The sequence below is a fragment of the Xenopus tropicalis genome, chromosome 9 (genome assembly GCF_000004195.4).
Source record: "Xenopus tropicalis strain Nigerian chromosome 9, UCB_Xtro_10.0, whole genome shotgun sequence".
Taxonomy (NCBI): domain Eukaryota; kingdom Metazoa; phylum Chordata; class Amphibia; order Anura; family Pipidae; genus Xenopus; species Xenopus tropicalis.
The window spans coordinates 3,812,699-3,830,551 of NC_030685.2; the positions used below are offsets into that span (position 1 = coordinate 3,812,699).

The window sequence follows — 17,853 nt, forward strand, 5'->3', positions numbered from 1 at the left end:
GGAAGGGGAGGAGCTAAACGGGGAAATTATATTTTTTACCTCAGTGTTCACGGAGGATGCAGTTTCTTTATCTGCTACAGACTCCATGTTGTTTCCACCTCAGTTTCCTTCACAATCCCACAAAAAACAGAGAGTGTAATCTCTTTTATATGTTAAACATGAGGAGAGACATTTTTCTCTGTTGTAAAGAAAAAGAGCGACATTAAACTCTGCTTCCTTTCCCCCTCATTTGGCCGCCCCAGGGAGGGTTCCGCCCCACATGGATACTGCTAAGGTTAAACAAGGAGTGTTTAAATATAAAGATCTCTCTTCTGGAGTTAAACTAACAGTATCTCCCGGTTCCACTCTCAGTACAGAGGCCGCTTGGGTCGCTCTAGTGGGAACCCTGCACCCTGTATGGGCTCTGTCTCTATAGACAATGATTCCCAGGAGTGAGACGCCGGCTCCTCTCGTTACTGTTTGGGAATCTGAATGGAATTCACTGCAAAGGCCCCAAAGTGAGTTTGCAGGGATAAAAGACAATAAATAATGACAAGATGTCAGTGGCTCAAGGGAACGGAGCAATCGGTTATGTTCCTGAGTTGCAGGGCTGATACCTTTCTGTTAATGCTCATGGGGGAGGCAGTTTCTGTTACTGCAACAAACTCTATGGCTTTATCTTTATCTCCCGGATATGGGAAGATAATGTCATTTACACTTGTATTCCTGATAGGCAAAAATGAATTGCTCGTTACTTTTACCCACCTCCCGGGGGCGTAACTGCACAGGAAGCAGATCCAGGAGTGACCAATCAGGGGATACTTCCCTACATGTTGTACTTGTATAACTGTGTATGTGACACATAAACGGATCTATTTGTATCTACAGAGCCCAGTACAAGGCCCTTATTATTGGGAAATTTTAATATAATATATATTTAATATTTGCCAATGTCCGTGGCCCTAATATGAATTTGCTATGAGGCCCAGTAACACTTACCTGCTCCAGTTCCTCCGCCGGTCGGCATTTTGGGTAATCAGGCCTTATATACAAATATATTGGCTTAATTCCTTTCACCATCCAGTTCAAAGTGGCCAATGCTATTGGTCTGTCTATTAGTCAGTGCAGACCAAGAAGGCCTAGATAATAAGTCTTTGCCTTGAATCTCACTTATTGCTTCCTAATTGGCTCTAGAGAGCAGCTCTATTTATTGGCCAAACCTTCCACCATGTGACCGGCACTGACTGACTCTAAATCTGCCTTAATGTTACTCCCCCTGCATGTTTGGCCTCACTTTACTGTCATATACATGGATGTTATCAAAAGAGCCCCTAATCCCTATTAAACAGGGCTACTCTGCCTCCCAACACCCCCCCCCCCCTGCCATTCTCACCTTCTCTAACAACTCCTGGGCCCAGTAGTCCCAACCAATGTCCCATTCAGTGTAGGGGAGTCTCACAGCACAAAATTAGCCACACAGCAACAGCGCCCCCCCTTGTCCCACCCTTAAATGACATCATTGAATTCTTCCCAGAATTCCTAGCAGTTGTGATTCCCCAGTGAGTTCTTCATGTCTCTCTAGGCTCACACCAGGATTCTAGAAAAGATTTGGATTATCAATCAAACCCGAGGAGAACTAGAAAGGATGTTGCTTTTATCATTCTGAAAGTCCTGGATTTCTCTTCCTTCAATGAGCTTTGGTTCATTTTATAGTGAATGTTGCGCTATGGGGGGTTAAATGCTACACGGATCTATTTCCAGGGGGTGGAGCCTCATCTGTTAACTCTTTTACCCTTAATCCATTTATAAGACAATTACAACTTGAGCTGCATCTTCATCTTTTATCATTTCTTTTAAATCTCTGTTCCTTTCAAGGACATTCCCTTATTTTAAGGATTGACTCCCAGTAAAAAAATCCAACTTCCCTGTTCAGCTCCTCCCCTTCCTGCTCTGTACTGTCCAATCAGCGCTGAGCAGACCTGTGTTTGCTCCCACATATAAAAGGCACAAGCAGAAACATGGCTGTAGGGGTAAAATACATTTTCCCAGCGTATGTTCGGGAGGCTGCAGCCAAACCCATTAGCTGTTGCTAGGTGGCAATCCCATCCCTGGAACATAGATTCCTGCAATCACTTCTGACTGACTTATTAGCACATTAATTAATGGAACTATTTATATGAACTGATTATTATAGAGTAACGGCAGCTGTTTGTATCAGGATCTATTTGAACTTTTTAGCAAGGGAATGACTGATTATTGGTCCCCCCCCCCCCCCCGCAACATCACTGGGACCCTAAAGTCCCCTTCCATAAACATCTATTGCAGCTGCTTATCAGTCAGTGTCCTACAGGCCCCTCTATAGCTCCTCCCCCCAGCAGTTGCACCAAGTTTAACCCTTTGTGCTAAATAAATGTACCTCCCTGCTAGTTGTTTATTTAAGTCGGGCACAGAAGAGACATGACTAAATATATGTTACTACTGACTTTCCATGTGCCTCTTAAACGGCCTGATATCCTGCATTCTATGCTCTGTATATGATAGAAACCATTACTCACCCAGTGGGCGGAGCTGCTGGGGCTCCTCCTCCTCCTCCTTTATCCCTTCCCTGTAAAGGGCCTTGTTTCCTTTTATATACTCCCACTCCTCCAAGGAAAAATAGATGGAAACATCCTCACACCTTATGGCAACCTGGCACACACAATGTTACAGTCATCCCCCAGCCAGAGAAAGGGATTATCATACACTGTTACTAAACAATAAGGGGGGATTGGGGGGCCGCACCCACCTCTCCAGTCAGCAGCTGGATGATGTTGGAGATGAGTTCCAGGATCTTCTTGTCATTTTCCTTCTGTATGACGGAGCCAGGGGCATGCAGGGCCCCCAAACCCACAGTTGGGCTCTTCTTCTTAGGGATGACGTAGCCCTATGTATTGAGAGGGAGAGAGAATGATGAGTGTGTAACGCAGCAGAGAGACCCCCTTTGTACAGACAGACAGTCTCTTCTCACTGTGCCACTCACAGTGCCCCCCTCACCTCTCCAGTCAGCAGATAGATAATCTCCAGTGTGAGATTCAGGATTCTCTCCTTCCGCTCCTCATTTTTATCCTTCTTCCCCATCACTGGGTCACTCGCTTCCTCCCACATTCCCATTGGCTCCTTGTGGGAGGGAGGGGCCTGGAAGTGGAATTAAGCACTTACACATTGAGGTTATGTACAATATTCGGTGCGTGTAGGTGAGTTAATGAGGAGACTGATATCGGCAAAAGCCTTGGATGTTGATCATCTTGTCAATCACTCAAGGTGCCAAACACTGGCAGTAGGTTGATGCTGAATCAGACGGGGGCAGAATCCTATTGTTTGTACCTACAGGTCTGATGATTCAGCTCGTAACATAAGTGGATGATCGTTCCTGTAACCAATGGTCGCACATATACGGCGCCTTGGCTTCAGAAGATTTGAAGCCAAACACAGAGAAAAAACGCTGAGCTGGGTAGAGTAGATTCCAATAATGCATCGCTACTGCCCAGACTTGGCGACTTGGGACTGTAGGTGGCGCATGTGCACAAACAGGAGCGCAGCCGACAGGAGAGAGAGGTGACATGCAGACCCGGCAGGCTAAACTCTGGTGGAGCAAGTAGCGGGGGGTGACATGGTGGGGGAGTGAGTAGCTGGGGGGTATTTGGCGGCGGCGGCGGTGGTGACATGGTGGGGGAGCGAGTAGCGGGGGGTGACATGGTGGGGGAGTGAGTAGCTGGGGGGTATTTGTTGGTGGCAGCGGTGGTGACATGGTGGGGTAGCGAGTAGCGGGGGGGGTGTTTGGTGGCGGCAGTGGTGACATGGTGGGGAAGTGACTAGCGGGGGCGTGACTTGGTGGGGAAGCGAGTAGCAGGGGGGTGTTTGGCGGCGACATGGTGGGGGAGCGAGTAGCGGGGGGGTATTTGGTGGTGGCGGTGGTGACATGGTGGGGAAGCGACTAGCGGGGGGTATTTGGCAGCGGGGACATGGGGAGAAACGAGTAGCGGTGACACGGTGGGGGAGCGAGTAGCGAGGGGGGTGGCTGCGGCAGTGACACGGTGGGGGAGCGGGTAGCGGGGGGTGGCGGCGGCAGTGACACGGTGGGGGAGCGGGTAGCGGCGGCGGCAGTGATACGGTGGGGGAGCGAGTAGCGAGGGGGGTGGCGGCGGCAGTGATACAGTGGGGGAGTGAGTAGCAGGGGGTGGCGGCGGTGACACGGTGGGGGAGTGAGTAGCGGGGGAGTGAGTAGCGGTGACATGGAGAACTTTACATGCAGACTGGTGCGGGGAGGGGGGGTTTGTGGCAGAAGGGGGAGCATGGCAAACACAAGTGTCAGGGAAACATATGAAGGGGGGGGTTTGTGGCAGCTGGGGGGGGGCTTGTGCTTTTCAGGAATAGCCCATACAGACACACTGGACAAGATGGCGGCGCCGTTCACTGATACAAGTATGTAGGTTCTAGTATGTGTATCTCTGTAAATCTGTCATCAGGCAAGCCGGGAATATAGCGATTTTACTCAGCAATAGTAGCACTATTATATGTGAGATTCACAGGTTGTGACTTTCCTTCCCCTTTAAGGCAAAGTCCCTTCTATACAGGTAACAGGGGCGGAGTCTCCTTTAACCCCAGTGCAGCCCCCACTTCCCAGCCCAACAGCCCTTTGGTTTTGCAGAGGGGGGGCATTTGACAGACCCCCTGGGGTAAACTGTTTCCCCCCCACTATGTAGCCCCAGTGGGGGTGGGGGCTGGGTAATGTTGTGCTCGGTGCCCTGTGTCTTTTTGTGCTGAGAAGGGATTATGGGAAAAGATGCTCCTTTCGGCTAAAGCCAAAAAACACTACTCGCTACTGATACTTCTCGATCTCTCTGCTGCTTTTGACACTGTGGATCCCCCTCTTCTCCCCCAGACTCTCCGCTCTCTTGGCCTTCGTGACACTGTGGGATCCCCCTCTTCTCCCCCAGACTCTCCGCTCTCTTGGCCTTCGTGACACTGCCTTATCCTGGTTTCCATCTTATCTCTCAGATCCTTCAGTGTCTCTTACAATGGGGAATCCCCTTCTCCCTTGCCTCTTTCTGTCGGGGTTCCCCAACGCTCTGCCCTGGGCCCCTTACTATTTTCTCTCTATACCTCCTCACTTGGCAAACTAATCAATTCTTTTGGCTGTCAGTACCACCTCTATGCTGGGGATACTCAGATCTATCTTTCCTCTCCTGATCTCAACCCAGAGCTTCTAACTGGCGTCTCTCCCTGCCTGGCCGCTATCTCCACTTGGATGTCCCAACGTTACCTTAAATTAACCCTCTCTAAAACTGAACTGGTTCTCTTTCCCCCATCCCACATTGTTCCCGAGGTATCTATAAAGGGTAACAATTCTACCATTACCCCATCTTCCCAGGCCCGGTGCCTTGGGGTTATCCTTGATTCTGCCCTGTCCTTCACTCCTCATATCCAATCACTTATCAAATCATGTCACTTTCACCTAAGAAATATCTCCAAAATAAGATCATTTATCACGCAAGATGCTGCCAAAATTCTTATTCACTCTCTCATAATATCCCGCCTGGACTACTGTAACTCCCTATTAATTGGCCTTCCCCTCCAAAGCCTGTCCCCTCTCCAGTCCATAATGAATACTGCTGCCCGGCCCATACACCTCTCCAACCGCTCCTCCTCTGCCGTGCCACTCTGCCAATCCCTCTGCCGTGCCACTCTGCCAGTCCCCCTGCCGTGCCACTCTGCCAGTCCCCCTGCCGTGCCACTCTGCCAGTCCCCCTGCCGTGCCACTCTGCCAGTCCCCCTGCCGTGCCCCTCTGCCAGTCCCCCTGCCGTGCCACTCTGCCAGTCCCCCTGCCGTGCCCCTCTGCCAGTCCCCTGCCGTGCCACTCTGCCAGTCCCCTGCCGTGCCTCTCTGCCAGTCCCCCTGCCGTGCCACTCTGCCAGTCCCCCTGCCGTGCCACTCTGCCAGTCCCCCTGCCGTGCCCCTCTGCCAGTCCCCTGCCGTGCCACTCTGCCGTGCCCCTCTGCCAGTCCCCCTGCCGTGCCCCTCTGCCAGTCCCCCTGCCGTGCCACTGCTGCCGTGCCCCTCTGCCAGTCCCCCTGCCGTGCCCCTCTGCCAGTCCCCCTGCCGTGCCCCTCTGCCAGTCCCCCTGCCGTGCCACTCTGCCGTGCCCCTCTGCCAGTCCCCCCTGCCGTGCCCCTCTGCCAGTCCCCCTGCCGTGCCACTCTGCCGTGCCCCTCTCCAGTCCCCCTGCCGTGCCCTCTGCCAGTCCCCCTGCCGTGCCCCTCTGCCAGTCCCCCTGCCGTGCCCCTCTGCCAGTCCCCTGCGTGCCACTCTGCCAGTCCCCCTGCCGTGCCCCTCTGCCAGTCCCCCTGCCGTGCCACTCTGCCAGTCCCCCTGCCGTGCCCCTCTGCCAGTCCCCCTGCCGTGCCACTCTGCCGTGCCCCTCTGCCAGTCCCCCTGCCGTGCCACTCTGCCGTGCCCCTCTGCCAGTCCCCCTGCCGTGCCCACTCTGCCGTGCCCCTCTGCCAGTCCCCCTGCCGTGCCACTCTGCCGTGCCCCTCTGCCAGTCCCCCTGCCGTGCCACTCTGCCGTGCCCCTCTGCCAGTCCCCCTGCCGTGCCACTCTGCCAGTCCCCCTGCCGTGCCACTCTGCCAGTCCCCCTGCCGTGCCACTCTGCCAGTCCCCCTGCCGTGCCACTCTGCCAGTCCCCCTGCCGTGCCACTCTGCCAATCCCTGCACTGGCTTCCCCTACCATCCAGGATAAAATTCAAGCTATTGACCCTCACATTTAAAGCAGCCCATAACTCTGCCCCACCCTACATCTCTGAACTCATCTCTAGGTACCATCCAACCCGCTTGTTACCCCCCTACTGACCTGCCCCCCAACTCCTCTCTCATTCCCCCCTCACACGCTCGCATTCAAGACTTTGCAAGGGCTGCCCCCCTTCTCTGGGATTCGCTCCCACAAACTGTCAGACTTTCTCCCAATCTCTCTGCCTTCAAGAGATCTCTAAAAACCCATTTATTCAGAGAAGCTTCCCCTAATCTAGTGTAACATCCCCTCAGTGTGCTGCTAAATACCCCCTGCCCCACCCCTCCCAACTCTGCCCATTCCCACACCTTGTATCTCAACCCTTTCTTCTTGTAGAGTGTAAGCTCTTTTGGGCAGGGCTCCCTTCCCCTCCTGTATCGGTTACTGATTGCTTTATATGTTACTCCTTGTAGAGTGTAAGCTCTTTTGGGCAGGGCTCCCTTCCCCTCCTGTATCGGTTACTGATTGCTTTATATGTTACTCCTTGTAGAGTGTAAGCTCTTTTGGGCAGGGCTCCCTTCCCCTCCTGTATCGGTTACTGATTGCTTTATATGTTACTCCTTGTAGAGTGTAAGCTCTTTTGGGCAGGGCTCTCTTCCCCTCCTGTATCGGTTACTGATTGCTTTATATGTTACTCCTTGTAGAGTGTAAGCTCTTTTGGGCAGGGCTCCCTTCCCCTCCTGTATCAGTTACTGATTGCTTTATATGTTACTCCTTGTAGAGTGTAAGCTCTTTTGGGCAGGGCTCTCTTCCCCTCCTGTATCGGTTACTGATTGCTTTATATGTTACTCCTTGTAGAGTGTAAGCTCTTTTGGGCAGGGCTCTCTTCCCCTCCTGTATCGGTTACTGATTGCTTTATATGTTACTCCTTGTAGAGTGTAAGCTCTTTTGGGCAGGGCTCCCTTCCCCTCCTGTATCAGTTACTGATTGCTTTATATGTTACTCCTTGTAGAGTGTAAGCTCTTTTGGGCAGGGCTCTCTTCCCCTCCTGTATCGTTATTGATTGCTTTATATGTTACTCCTTGTAGAGTGTAAGCTCTTTTGGGCAGGGCTCTCTTCCCCTCCTGTATCGGTTACTGATTGCTTTATATGTTACTCCTTGTAGAGTGTAAGCTCTTTTGGGCAGGGCTCCCTTCCCCTCCTGTATCGGTTATTGATTGCTTTATATGTTACTCCTTGTAGAGTGTAAGCTCTTTTGGGCAGGGCTCCCTTCCCCTCTTGTATCGGTTACTGATTGCTTTATATGTTACTCCTTGTAGAGTGTAAGCTCTTTTGGGCAGGGCTCCCTTCCCCTCCTGTATCGGTTATTGATTGCTTTATATGTTACTCCTTGTAGAGTGTAAGCTCTTTTGGGCAGGGCTCCCTTCCCCTCTTGTATCGGTTACTGATTGCTTTATATGTTACTCCTTGTAGAGTGTAAGCTCTTTTGGGCAGGGCTCCCTTCCCCTCCTGTATCGGTTACTGATTGCTTTATATGTTACTCCTTGTAGAGTGTAAGCTCTTTTGGGCAGGGCTCCCTTCCCCTCCTGTCTCGGTTACTGATTGCTTTATATGTTACTCCTTGTAGAGTGTAAGCTCTTTTGGCCAGGGCTCCCTTCCCCTCCTGTATCGGTTACTGATTGCTTTATATGTTACTCCTTGTAGAGTGTAAGCTCTTTTGGGCAGGGCTCCCTTCCCCTCCTGTATCGGTTACTGATTGCTTTATATGTTACTCCTTGTAGAGTGTAAGCTCTTTTGGCCAGGGCTCCCTTCCCCTCCTGTATCGGTTACTGATTGCTTTATATGTTACTCCTTGTAGAGTGTAAGCTCTTTTGGGCAGGGCTCCCTTCCCCTCCTGTATCGGTTACTGATTGCTTTATATGTTACTCTGTATGTCCAATGTATGGAACCCACTTATTGTACAGCGCTGCGGGATATGTTGGCGCTTTATAAATAAATGTTAATGTAATGTAATGCTTTACCTTCATCCCTAGCGCTACAGGCAGCTCCTCCCTCTGCTTGTCATGTAAGGAACAAACCCTTCCCTCTGGGATGTTGTGGCACCAACACAGGGAATAGAATAACTAGTCTAGCCATGGGCTGAACTACCAATCCCACAATCCCCTGTTAAACTTCCCTCTAATGATGCAATGTCTGCCAATCAACACTTTCCCTTTCCTGCCAAGAATGGGCCCCTCAGTGCTTCCCCTCAGGCTGCAGGGGGGCCTTGGTACCAAATGGGAGAGGAATTCACTTATGGTGGGTGGGTTGGGCTTGGAGCTGCCACAGAAACTGCACTGACTCAGTAGCAAAGTGTCCCTGGGAATCAGCTCATGTGTTGGGAACAACAAGGTAACACTGCTCCTTTAGTGCCACCATTAGTGCAGCCCCGCTCCCTTACTCACCTCTTTCCCACACTGCTCTGCTGCCTGTAGCTGTGAGGGAGGGAACTGAGGAGCTGGGACACTCACTCATTGGCTGGGAGGGGAATGTGGGCGGGACAGAGAGCAGCGGAGAAGAATGATTGGATCAGTGAGCACAAGGGCGGGACACAGAGTTAGGGACAGAGGGAAAACTCACAGACTGCAGAGTTAGGGACAGAGGGAAAACTCACAGACTGCAGAGTTAGGGACAGAGGGAAAACTCACAGACTGCATGGGACACTCACTCATTGGCTGGGAGGGGAATGTGGGCGGGACAGAGAGCGGCAGAGAAGAATGATTGGATCAGTGAGCACAAGGGCGGGAGAATGAGTTAGGGACCGAGGGAAAACTCACAGACTGCAGAGTTAGGGACAGAGGGAAAACTCACAGACTGCAGAGTTAGGGACAGAGGGAAAACTCACAGACTGCAGAGTTAGGGACAGAGGGAAAACTCACAGACTGCAGAGTTAGGGACAGAGGGAAAACTCACAGACTGCAGAGTTAGGGACAGAGGGAAAACTCACAGACTGCAGAGTTAGGGACAGAGGGAAAACTCACAGACTGCAGAGTTAGGGACAGAGGGAAAACTCACAGACAGTTGTGTAAGTGTAGGAATAACTGAGCTTTTCATGATATTAACCCCTTCAGGGTTGCCAGGCTGATGGTGTTGCTGCCACACTGGGCTAACAGGCTACAGCTCAGGCAGGTTTTCAGTACAAATGCACCAAGGTATGGATTCAGGCTAGTTCTTGGAGCCATTAAACAATATTCCCCAAAACATAAAGTGGTGCAGTCTGTATTGGGATCTCTGCACATAACAGTTGGGGGGGGGGGGGCTCTGCAGGTTTGTAGTTTGGAAACTCACCAATGTTTCCTTTTCCCACCTAGTGTACCTGGCCTGCCTCTCCCTATGCATGCTGGGTAATGTAGTGTAACAGTTTGCCTACTGCCAAGGTTACTGTAAAACTACAATACCCAGCATGCAATGGGACTGACTAGTGTAGAATGAAGCTCCTGTAGGGACCCATAGGGTTAAATGGTCCCTATGGCTTTAAATCCCTACAGGTTCAGTTCCCTTAGTTGCTGGGCAGAAGGGAATGTATCTAAGTGAGTTCATTAACATGTGTGCTATTGGTTAGAAGGTATAGTGACCACATCCTGCCTGACTTTGGTATAGTGTGGGGAGAGGAGTGGCACCTTCCTGTTGTTTGCTTCCACCTTAGGGACAAGGTGTGTGTGTGCTGAGAGCCCAGGGCATGGGCCCAGGCCCAGTGAAGTCGGGGAACAGGGCCCCGTGAATGAGGCATTAGATAGTGGCAGGTGTAGCTCCCTTTATAGTACCACTCTAGGGGTGTAAGGCAGATAGGGTTGGGCCCCTGTACCAGTACCACTCTAGGGGTGTAAGGCAGTTAGGGTTGGGCCCCCGTACCAGTACCACTCTAGGGGTGTAAGGCAGTTAGGGTTGGGCCCCCGTACCAGTACCACTCTAGGGGTGTAAGGCAGATAGGGATGGGCCCCCGTACCAGTACCACTCTAGGAGTGTAAGGCAGTTAGGGTTGGGCCCCCGTACCAGTACCACTCTAGGGGTGTAAGGCAGTTAGGGATGGGCCCCCGTACCAGTACCACTCTAGGGGTGTAAGGCAGTTAGGGATGGGCCCCAGTACCAGTACCACTCTAGGGGTGTAAGGCAGTTAGGGTTGGGCCCCAGTACCAGTACCACTCTAGGGGTGTAAGGCAGTTAGGGATGGGCCCCCGTACCAGTACCACTCTAGGGGTGTAAGGCAGTTAGGGATGGGCCCCAGTACCAGTACCACTCTAGGAGTGTAAGGCAGTTAGGGATGGGCCCCAGTACCAGTACCACTCTAGGGGTGTAAGGCAGTTAGGGATGGGCCCCCGTACCAGTACCACTCTAGGGGTGTAAGGCAGTTAGGGATGGGCCCCAGTACCAGTACCACTCTAGGGGTGTAAGGCAGGGATGGGCCCCCGTACCAGTACCACTCTAGGGGTGTAAGGCAGTTAGGGATGGGCCCCCGTACCAGTACCACTCTAGGGGTGTAAGGCAGTTAGGGATGGGCCCCCGTACCAGTACCACTCTAGGGGTGTAAGGCAGTTAGGGATGGGCCCCAGTACCAGTACCACTCTAGGGGTGTAAGGCAGTTAGGGATGGGCCCCCGTACCAGTACCACTCTAGGGGTGTAAGGCAGTTAGGGATGGGCCCCAGTACCAGTACCACTCTAGGGGTGTAAGGCAGTTAGGGATGGGCCCCAGTACCAGTACCACTCTAGGAGTGTAAGGCAGTTAGGGATGGGCCCCAGTACCAGTACCACTCTAGGGGTGTAAGGCAGTTAGGGATGGGCCCCCGTACCAGTACCACTCTAGGGGTGTAAGGCAGTTAGGGATGGGCCCCAGTACCAGTACCACTCTAGGGGTGTAAGGCAGTTAGGGATGGGCCCCAGTACCAGTACCACTCTAGGGGTGTAAGGCAGTTAGGGATGGGCCCCAGTACCAGTACCACTCTAGGAGTGTAAGGCAGTTAGGGATGGGCCCCCGTACCAGTACCACTCTAGGGGTGTAAGGCAGTTAGGGTTGGGCCCCCGTACCAGTACCACTCTAGGGGTGTAAGGCAGATAGGGTTGGGCCCCAGTACCAGTACCACTCTAGGGGTGTAAGGCAGTTAGGGTTGGGCCCCAGTACCAGTACCACTCTAGGGGTGTAAGGCAGTTAGGGTTGGGCCCCTGTATAGTACCACTCTAGGGGTGTAAGGCAGATAGGGTTGGGCCCCAGTACCAGTACCACTCTAGGGGTGTAAGGCAGTTAGGGTTGGGCCCCAGTACCAGTACCACTCTAGGGGTGTAAGGCAGTTAGGGTTGGGCCCCCGTACCAGTACCACTCTAGGGGTGTAAGGCAGATAGGGTTGGGCCCCAGTACCAGTACCACTCTAGGGGTGTAAGGCAGTTAGGGTTGGGCCCCAGTACCAGTACCACTCTAGGGGTGTAAGGCAGTTAGGGTTGGGCCCCCGTACCAGTACCACTCTAGGGGTGTAAGGCAGATAGGGTTGGGCCCCAGTACCAGTACCACTCTAGGGGTGTAAGGCAGTTAGGGTTGGGCCCCAGTACCAGTACCACTCTAGGGGTGTAAGGCAGTTAGGGTTGGGCCCCAGTACCAGTACCACTCTAGGGGTGTAAGGCAGTTAGGGTTGGGCCCCCGTACCAGTACCACTCTAGGGGTGTAAGGCAGATAGGGTTGGGCCCCAGTACCAGTACCACTCTAGGGGTGTAAGGCAGTTAGGGTTGGGCCCCAGTACCAGTACCACTCTAGGGGTGTAAGGCAGTTAGGGTTGGGCCCCCATACAGTACCACTCTAGGGGTGTAAGGCAGTTAGGGTTGGGCCCCAGTACCAGTACCACTCTAGGGGTGTAAGGCAGTTAGGGTTGGGCCCCAGTACCAGTACCACTCTAGGGGTGTAAGGCAGATAGGGTTGGGCCCCAGTACCAGTACCACTCTAGGGGTGTAAGGCAGTTAGGGTTGGGCCCCAGTACCAGTACCACTCTAGGGTGTAAGGCAGTTAGGGTTGGGCCCCGTACCAGTACCACTCTAGGGGTGTAAGGCAGTTAGGGTTGGGCCCCAGTACCAGTACCACTCTAGGGGTGTAAGGCAGATAGGGTTGGGCCCCCGTACCAGTACCACTCTAGGGGTGTAAGGCAGTTAGGGTTGGGCCCCAGTACCAGTACCACTCTAGGGGTGTAAGGCAGTTAGGGTTGGGCCCCCATACCAGTACCACTCTAGGGGTGTAAGGCAGTTAGGGTTGGGCCCCCATACCAGTACCACTCTAGGGGTGTAAGGCAGTTAGGGTTGGGCCCCCATACCAGTACCACTCTAGGGGTGTAAGGCAGTTAGGGCTGAGCTAGAATGAGCAGCATGAGCTCCTGCATAGGATTTGCAGTTTTTCTGGAGATAGTTCTCCCAGGCCACATTGCCTGTAGTGTAGGGATCCAAGTGAATAGGGAATCAGGATAGAGAATTCCCTGAGGGATCCACTACAGGGTGTGTCACAGAGGTGAAGGGAGATTCCTGCCAAGTCTGTACTCAGGGGAGTGTGAGTCTGAATATACACTCGGTATGTGTTGCATGTACCAATGGCCTCTGAAGCTGTTCAATAAACACTTATCATTTTGTTATTTGCAAGAACCTCTGGCGCCCTCTGTTTTCATTTTTCTACATAGCAGCAAGAGAGGTGTAGTTGCACAACACCCTCACCTTCCTCTTCCACTTAGCGAAGGCCCATTCTGGGTAAGAGAGTACAGTGTAACCCATGTTCTACTGGTACTGGTCCGGGAAGGCAGCTATTGAGCTGAAATAGAGGTTACACTCCCTATTTCCCCCTCTTTGCTGCTGTTCCAGCCTCTCCATCCCAAACTCCCTGCACTGCCCCCTTCTTCCTGCTGCACCTGCTGTGTGATTGTACTACTGTGTCATGTGATGTGGGGGCTGCCATTCGCTGCTGCACTTCCTCCCTAAACTAGAACTCTCAGGGTGCCTTGGGGCTGCTGGGAGTTGTAGTCTAACATGCCCATATGTATCTCATGCCTGGAAAATTCACAAAACTGCTGAAAAATCAGTGAAATGTGCAACTTTTTTTTCACTCCAGATGCATTAAACCCAATGGGCGTTTTTCTCAGCAGAGATATTTTTGTTGCAGTGAATTGTCACCACAATTTTGTGAAAACATTTAACAAAGGCAAAATGCAGAATTTCCCCACAAATCGCTTCTTAAGGACTGGAGCCCAAAACTGCCCCCCATACTCACTGTTACTGCCCCCCATACTCACTGTCACTGCCCCCCCATACTCACTGTTACCGCCCCCCCATACTCACTGTCACCGCCCCCCCCATACTCACTGTCACCGCCCCCCATACTCACTGTCACCGCCCCCCCATACTCACTGTTACGCCCCCCCCATACTCACTGTCACTGCCCCCCCCATACTCACTGTCACTGCCCCCCCATACTCACTGTTACTGCCCCCCATACTCACTGTTACTGCCCCCCCATACTCACTGTCACTGCCCCCCCATACTCACTGTTACTGCCCCCCATACTCACTGTTACTGCCCCCATACTCACTGTTACTGCCCCCATACTCACTGTTACTGCCCCCCCATACTCACTGTTACTGCCCCCATACTCACTGTTACTGCCGCCCCATACTCACTGTCACCGCCCCCCCATACTCACTGTCACCGCCCCCCCATACTCACTGTTACTGCCCCCATACTCACTGTCACCGCCCCTCCCCCCATACTCACTGTCACCGCCCCTCCCCCCCATACTCACTGTCACCGCCCTCCCCCCATACTCACTGTCACCGCCCCCCCCCCATACTCACTGTCACCGCCCCCCCCCCCATACTCACTGTCACCGCCCCCCCTGCCCCCCATACTCACTGTTACTGCCCCCCATACTCACTGTCACCGCCCTCCCCCATACTCCACTGTCACCGCCCTCCCCCCATACTCACTGTCACCGCCCCTCCCCCCATACTCACTGTCACCGCCCTCCCCCCCATACTCACTGTCACCGCCCCCCCCCCCCCATACTCACTGTCACCGCCCCCCCCCCATACTCACTGTCACCGCCCCCCCATACTCACTGTCACCGCCCCCCCCCATACTCACTGTCCACCGCCCCCCCCCATACTCACTGTCACCGCCCCCCCCCATACTCACTGTCACCGCCCCCCCCCCATACTCACTGTCACCGCCCCCCCCCATACTCACTGTCACCGCCCCCCCCATACTCACTGTCACCGCCCCCCCCCCATACTCACTGTCACCGCCCCCCCCATACTCACTGTCACCGCCCCCCCATACTCACTGTCACCGCCCCCCCCATACTCACTGTCACCGCCCCCCCCATACTCACTGTCACCGCCCCCCCATACTCACTGTCACCGCCCCCCCATACTCACTGTTACCGCCCCCATACTCACTGTTACTGCCCCCCCCATACTCACTGTTACTGCCCCCCATACTCACTGTTACTGCCCCCCATACTCACTGTTACTGCCCCCCCATACTCACTGTTACTGCCCCCCATACTCACTGTTACTGCCCCCCATACTCACTGTCACTGCCCCCCATACTCACTGTTACTGCCCCCCATACTCACTGTCACTGCCCCCCCATACTCACTGTCACTGCCCCCCATACTCACTGTTACTGCCCCCCATACTCACTGTTACTGCCCCCATACTCACTGTTACTGCCCCCCCATACTCACTGTCACTGCCCCCCCCATACTCACTGTTACCGGCCCCCCATACTCACTGTTACCCGCCCCCCATACTCACTGTTACCGCCCCCCCATACTCACTGTTACTGCCCCCCATACTCACTGTTACTGCCCCCCATACTCAGGGTGGGGCCTTACCAGGGACCTATAAAGGGGCAAAATTATGTCTCATCCCTTGAGTCAATGCCCTTTTTTATACAAGACAGCACTTTATTTGCTTTAGTAGCCACAGAATGACACTGCCTGGAATTAGACAACTTGTTATCTACAAAAAACCCCCAGACCCTTCCCCATTAAGGATCCCCCCAACACACTCCCATTCAGTAGATAGCTCACGTTTATATTATTTCTACCAAAGGGCAGAACTTTGCACCATTGAACCCCATTTCCCAGTTTGCTGCCCAGTTTCCCAGTCCTCCCAACATTTGAAAAATGGAAAGAGAGACAAAAAGAAATGGCACACATAGCGCAGTGAGAATTATTCGGCCATGCCCTTTTTCGTGACCCCACCCACTAAATGCCACTCCCATTTTATAAAATTTGGCAGCTTATGTTAAGTTTGAACACATTTCTGGGGGTTTGATTTTATGTGTTTTGTATTGTTTTGCTAATGAAGGTGAAATTGCCCTTTAAAGGAGAACTATACCCCCGGGCTATAAAAGCCCCTCACCTATCACTGCCCTGACCCCCCTCCCCTCTCGCTAGTTTCTAACTGTAACAACTGCCCCTATCGCTAACCCCCAGCTAAACCAGCCGAGTAGCGCAGCAGCAGGTACCTGCCCCACAGCTTCTTAGCAACTGAAGGCCCTTCCGCTCTCTCCGCCGACACCGACCTGACAGTTTGTGCTTGTACAGTTTCAGCTGATTTCCTGCTCCCCCCCAACTGCACAAGCAGGGTTTGTGTCTGCCCAGACAATAATAACAAATATATATTCATGGTTTTTAGCTGTAGGCTGTAAGGCTCCTTGGCCAAGCCCCTCCCCTCTCATTAGTAGGGGCTCCTTTTTGTCCCATCAGGAAACCCTATAAAAGCCCCACTCTCTCCAGGAACAGGTTAGAAGTGACTGTCTATGCGCACTTCTCCATATATGTGTTATCAATAAACGTTTTCTCTTACAGCAACATCAACGTCTCTATGATCAAAGGGCTCCGTTACATCCCCCCCACAGTATCACGGGGCCACATTTTCCCTTTCTGCTCTATGGCTCCCGTGGTACAATGTTCTACTACTGGGTAATTATAAACAATATATATTCAGTGTCTTATTAACAACCACAAAAACAAATATAAATTGCACCAATAAATCGGACTGACACAAAGGCTTTTCACAAAACTGATTTAATGTAAAGAGACCCTTTATAGGATAATGGTGTAACCCCCTTTCCTTTCATCTCAACAAATGCCCCATTGGAAATGACATTGGGTTAATAATGACAAGATGATGTTATAGGCTTTATATTTACCCAGTAAGAGCCTATGTACCCGGCAAGTCATTCCCAGCTGGGTATATCCCCATTATGTTACCTACTGTGTGAGCATTAGGGAACAGCATCTGCCCAAGTGATACCCTGGGGGGCTCGTACCCCTTGGAATATGTCCCTTCTTGTTCAATAAAACCCAGAATATTATCTGTTGGGGGGAGGGGGAGATATATCCCAGAGGGCTCCTCAGTTCCCAATGCAGAGCCAGTGCCGGGGGAAGGTACTTATGGCGCATTCTGCTTTGGTGCCCCCCAGTCTCAGAATTGCCCAGTGCCCATCAGGAGTCTTTAGGATTCTCTTAAGGAAATATTTTATGGGGCACAAATGTGTTCCTCTCTGTAAATACTGAAACATATATTAAGATGGAATCTGCTTGAAAGAAAATGTTTGCCTGATGCTTCCTTTGTATAACGAGTTTACAGTTTTTAGACGACTGTTCAATGCAAATCATTTAACTCATTTAGACAAGGAACATGGCTTCTCCCCTTTATGAGTCCTTTGATGACGATCTAGCTGAGATTTTCTTAAAAAACATTTCCCACATTCAGAACAAGAAAATGGTTTCTCCCTTGTGTGAGTCCTTTGATGACGATCAAGCTCAGATTGGATTGAAAAACATTTCCCACATTCAACACAAGAAAATGGTTTCCCCCCTGTGTGGGTTCTATAGTGAGTTTTAAGGTTGGATTGGTCTGAAAAACATTTCCCACATTCCGAACATGAAAATGGTTTCTCCCCTGTGTGGGTTCTATAATGAATTTTAAGGTGGGATTGTATTGAAAAACATTTCCCACATTCAGAACAAGAAAATGGTTTCTCCCCTGTGTGAGTCCTTTGATGACGATAAAGCTCAGGTTTAACTGAAAAACATTT

General features: G+C 52.2%; 2 protein-coding genes across 2 annotated transcripts in view; both read right to left on the reverse strand.

Annotated features, from left to right (window-relative positions):
* Positions 1-17,853, reverse strand: part of h2ac14 (H2A clustered histone 14) — a 1,193,713-nt gene that overhangs the window by 754,098 nt on the left and 421,762 nt on the right.
* LOC100488817 (gastrula zinc finger protein XlCGF66.1-like) overlaps positions 1-17,853 on the reverse strand; it is a 41,811-nt gene that overhangs the window by 2,207 nt on the left and 21,751 nt on the right. The window contains exons 1-4 of the mRNA XM_031893017.1: positions 8,768-8,931; positions 3,013-3,153; positions 2,765-2,902; positions 2,535-2,667 (exon numbers count right to left, since the gene is read on the reverse strand). Of these exons, the coding sequence (XP_031748877.1) occupies positions 2,535-2,667; positions 2,765-2,902; positions 3,013-3,153; positions 8,768-8,773 (418 nt within the window). The 5' untranslated portion in view covers positions 8,774-8,931. Of the gene's footprint in view, positions 1-2,534; positions 2,668-2,764; positions 2,903-3,012; positions 3,154-8,767 lie in introns of the transcript that reaches the window.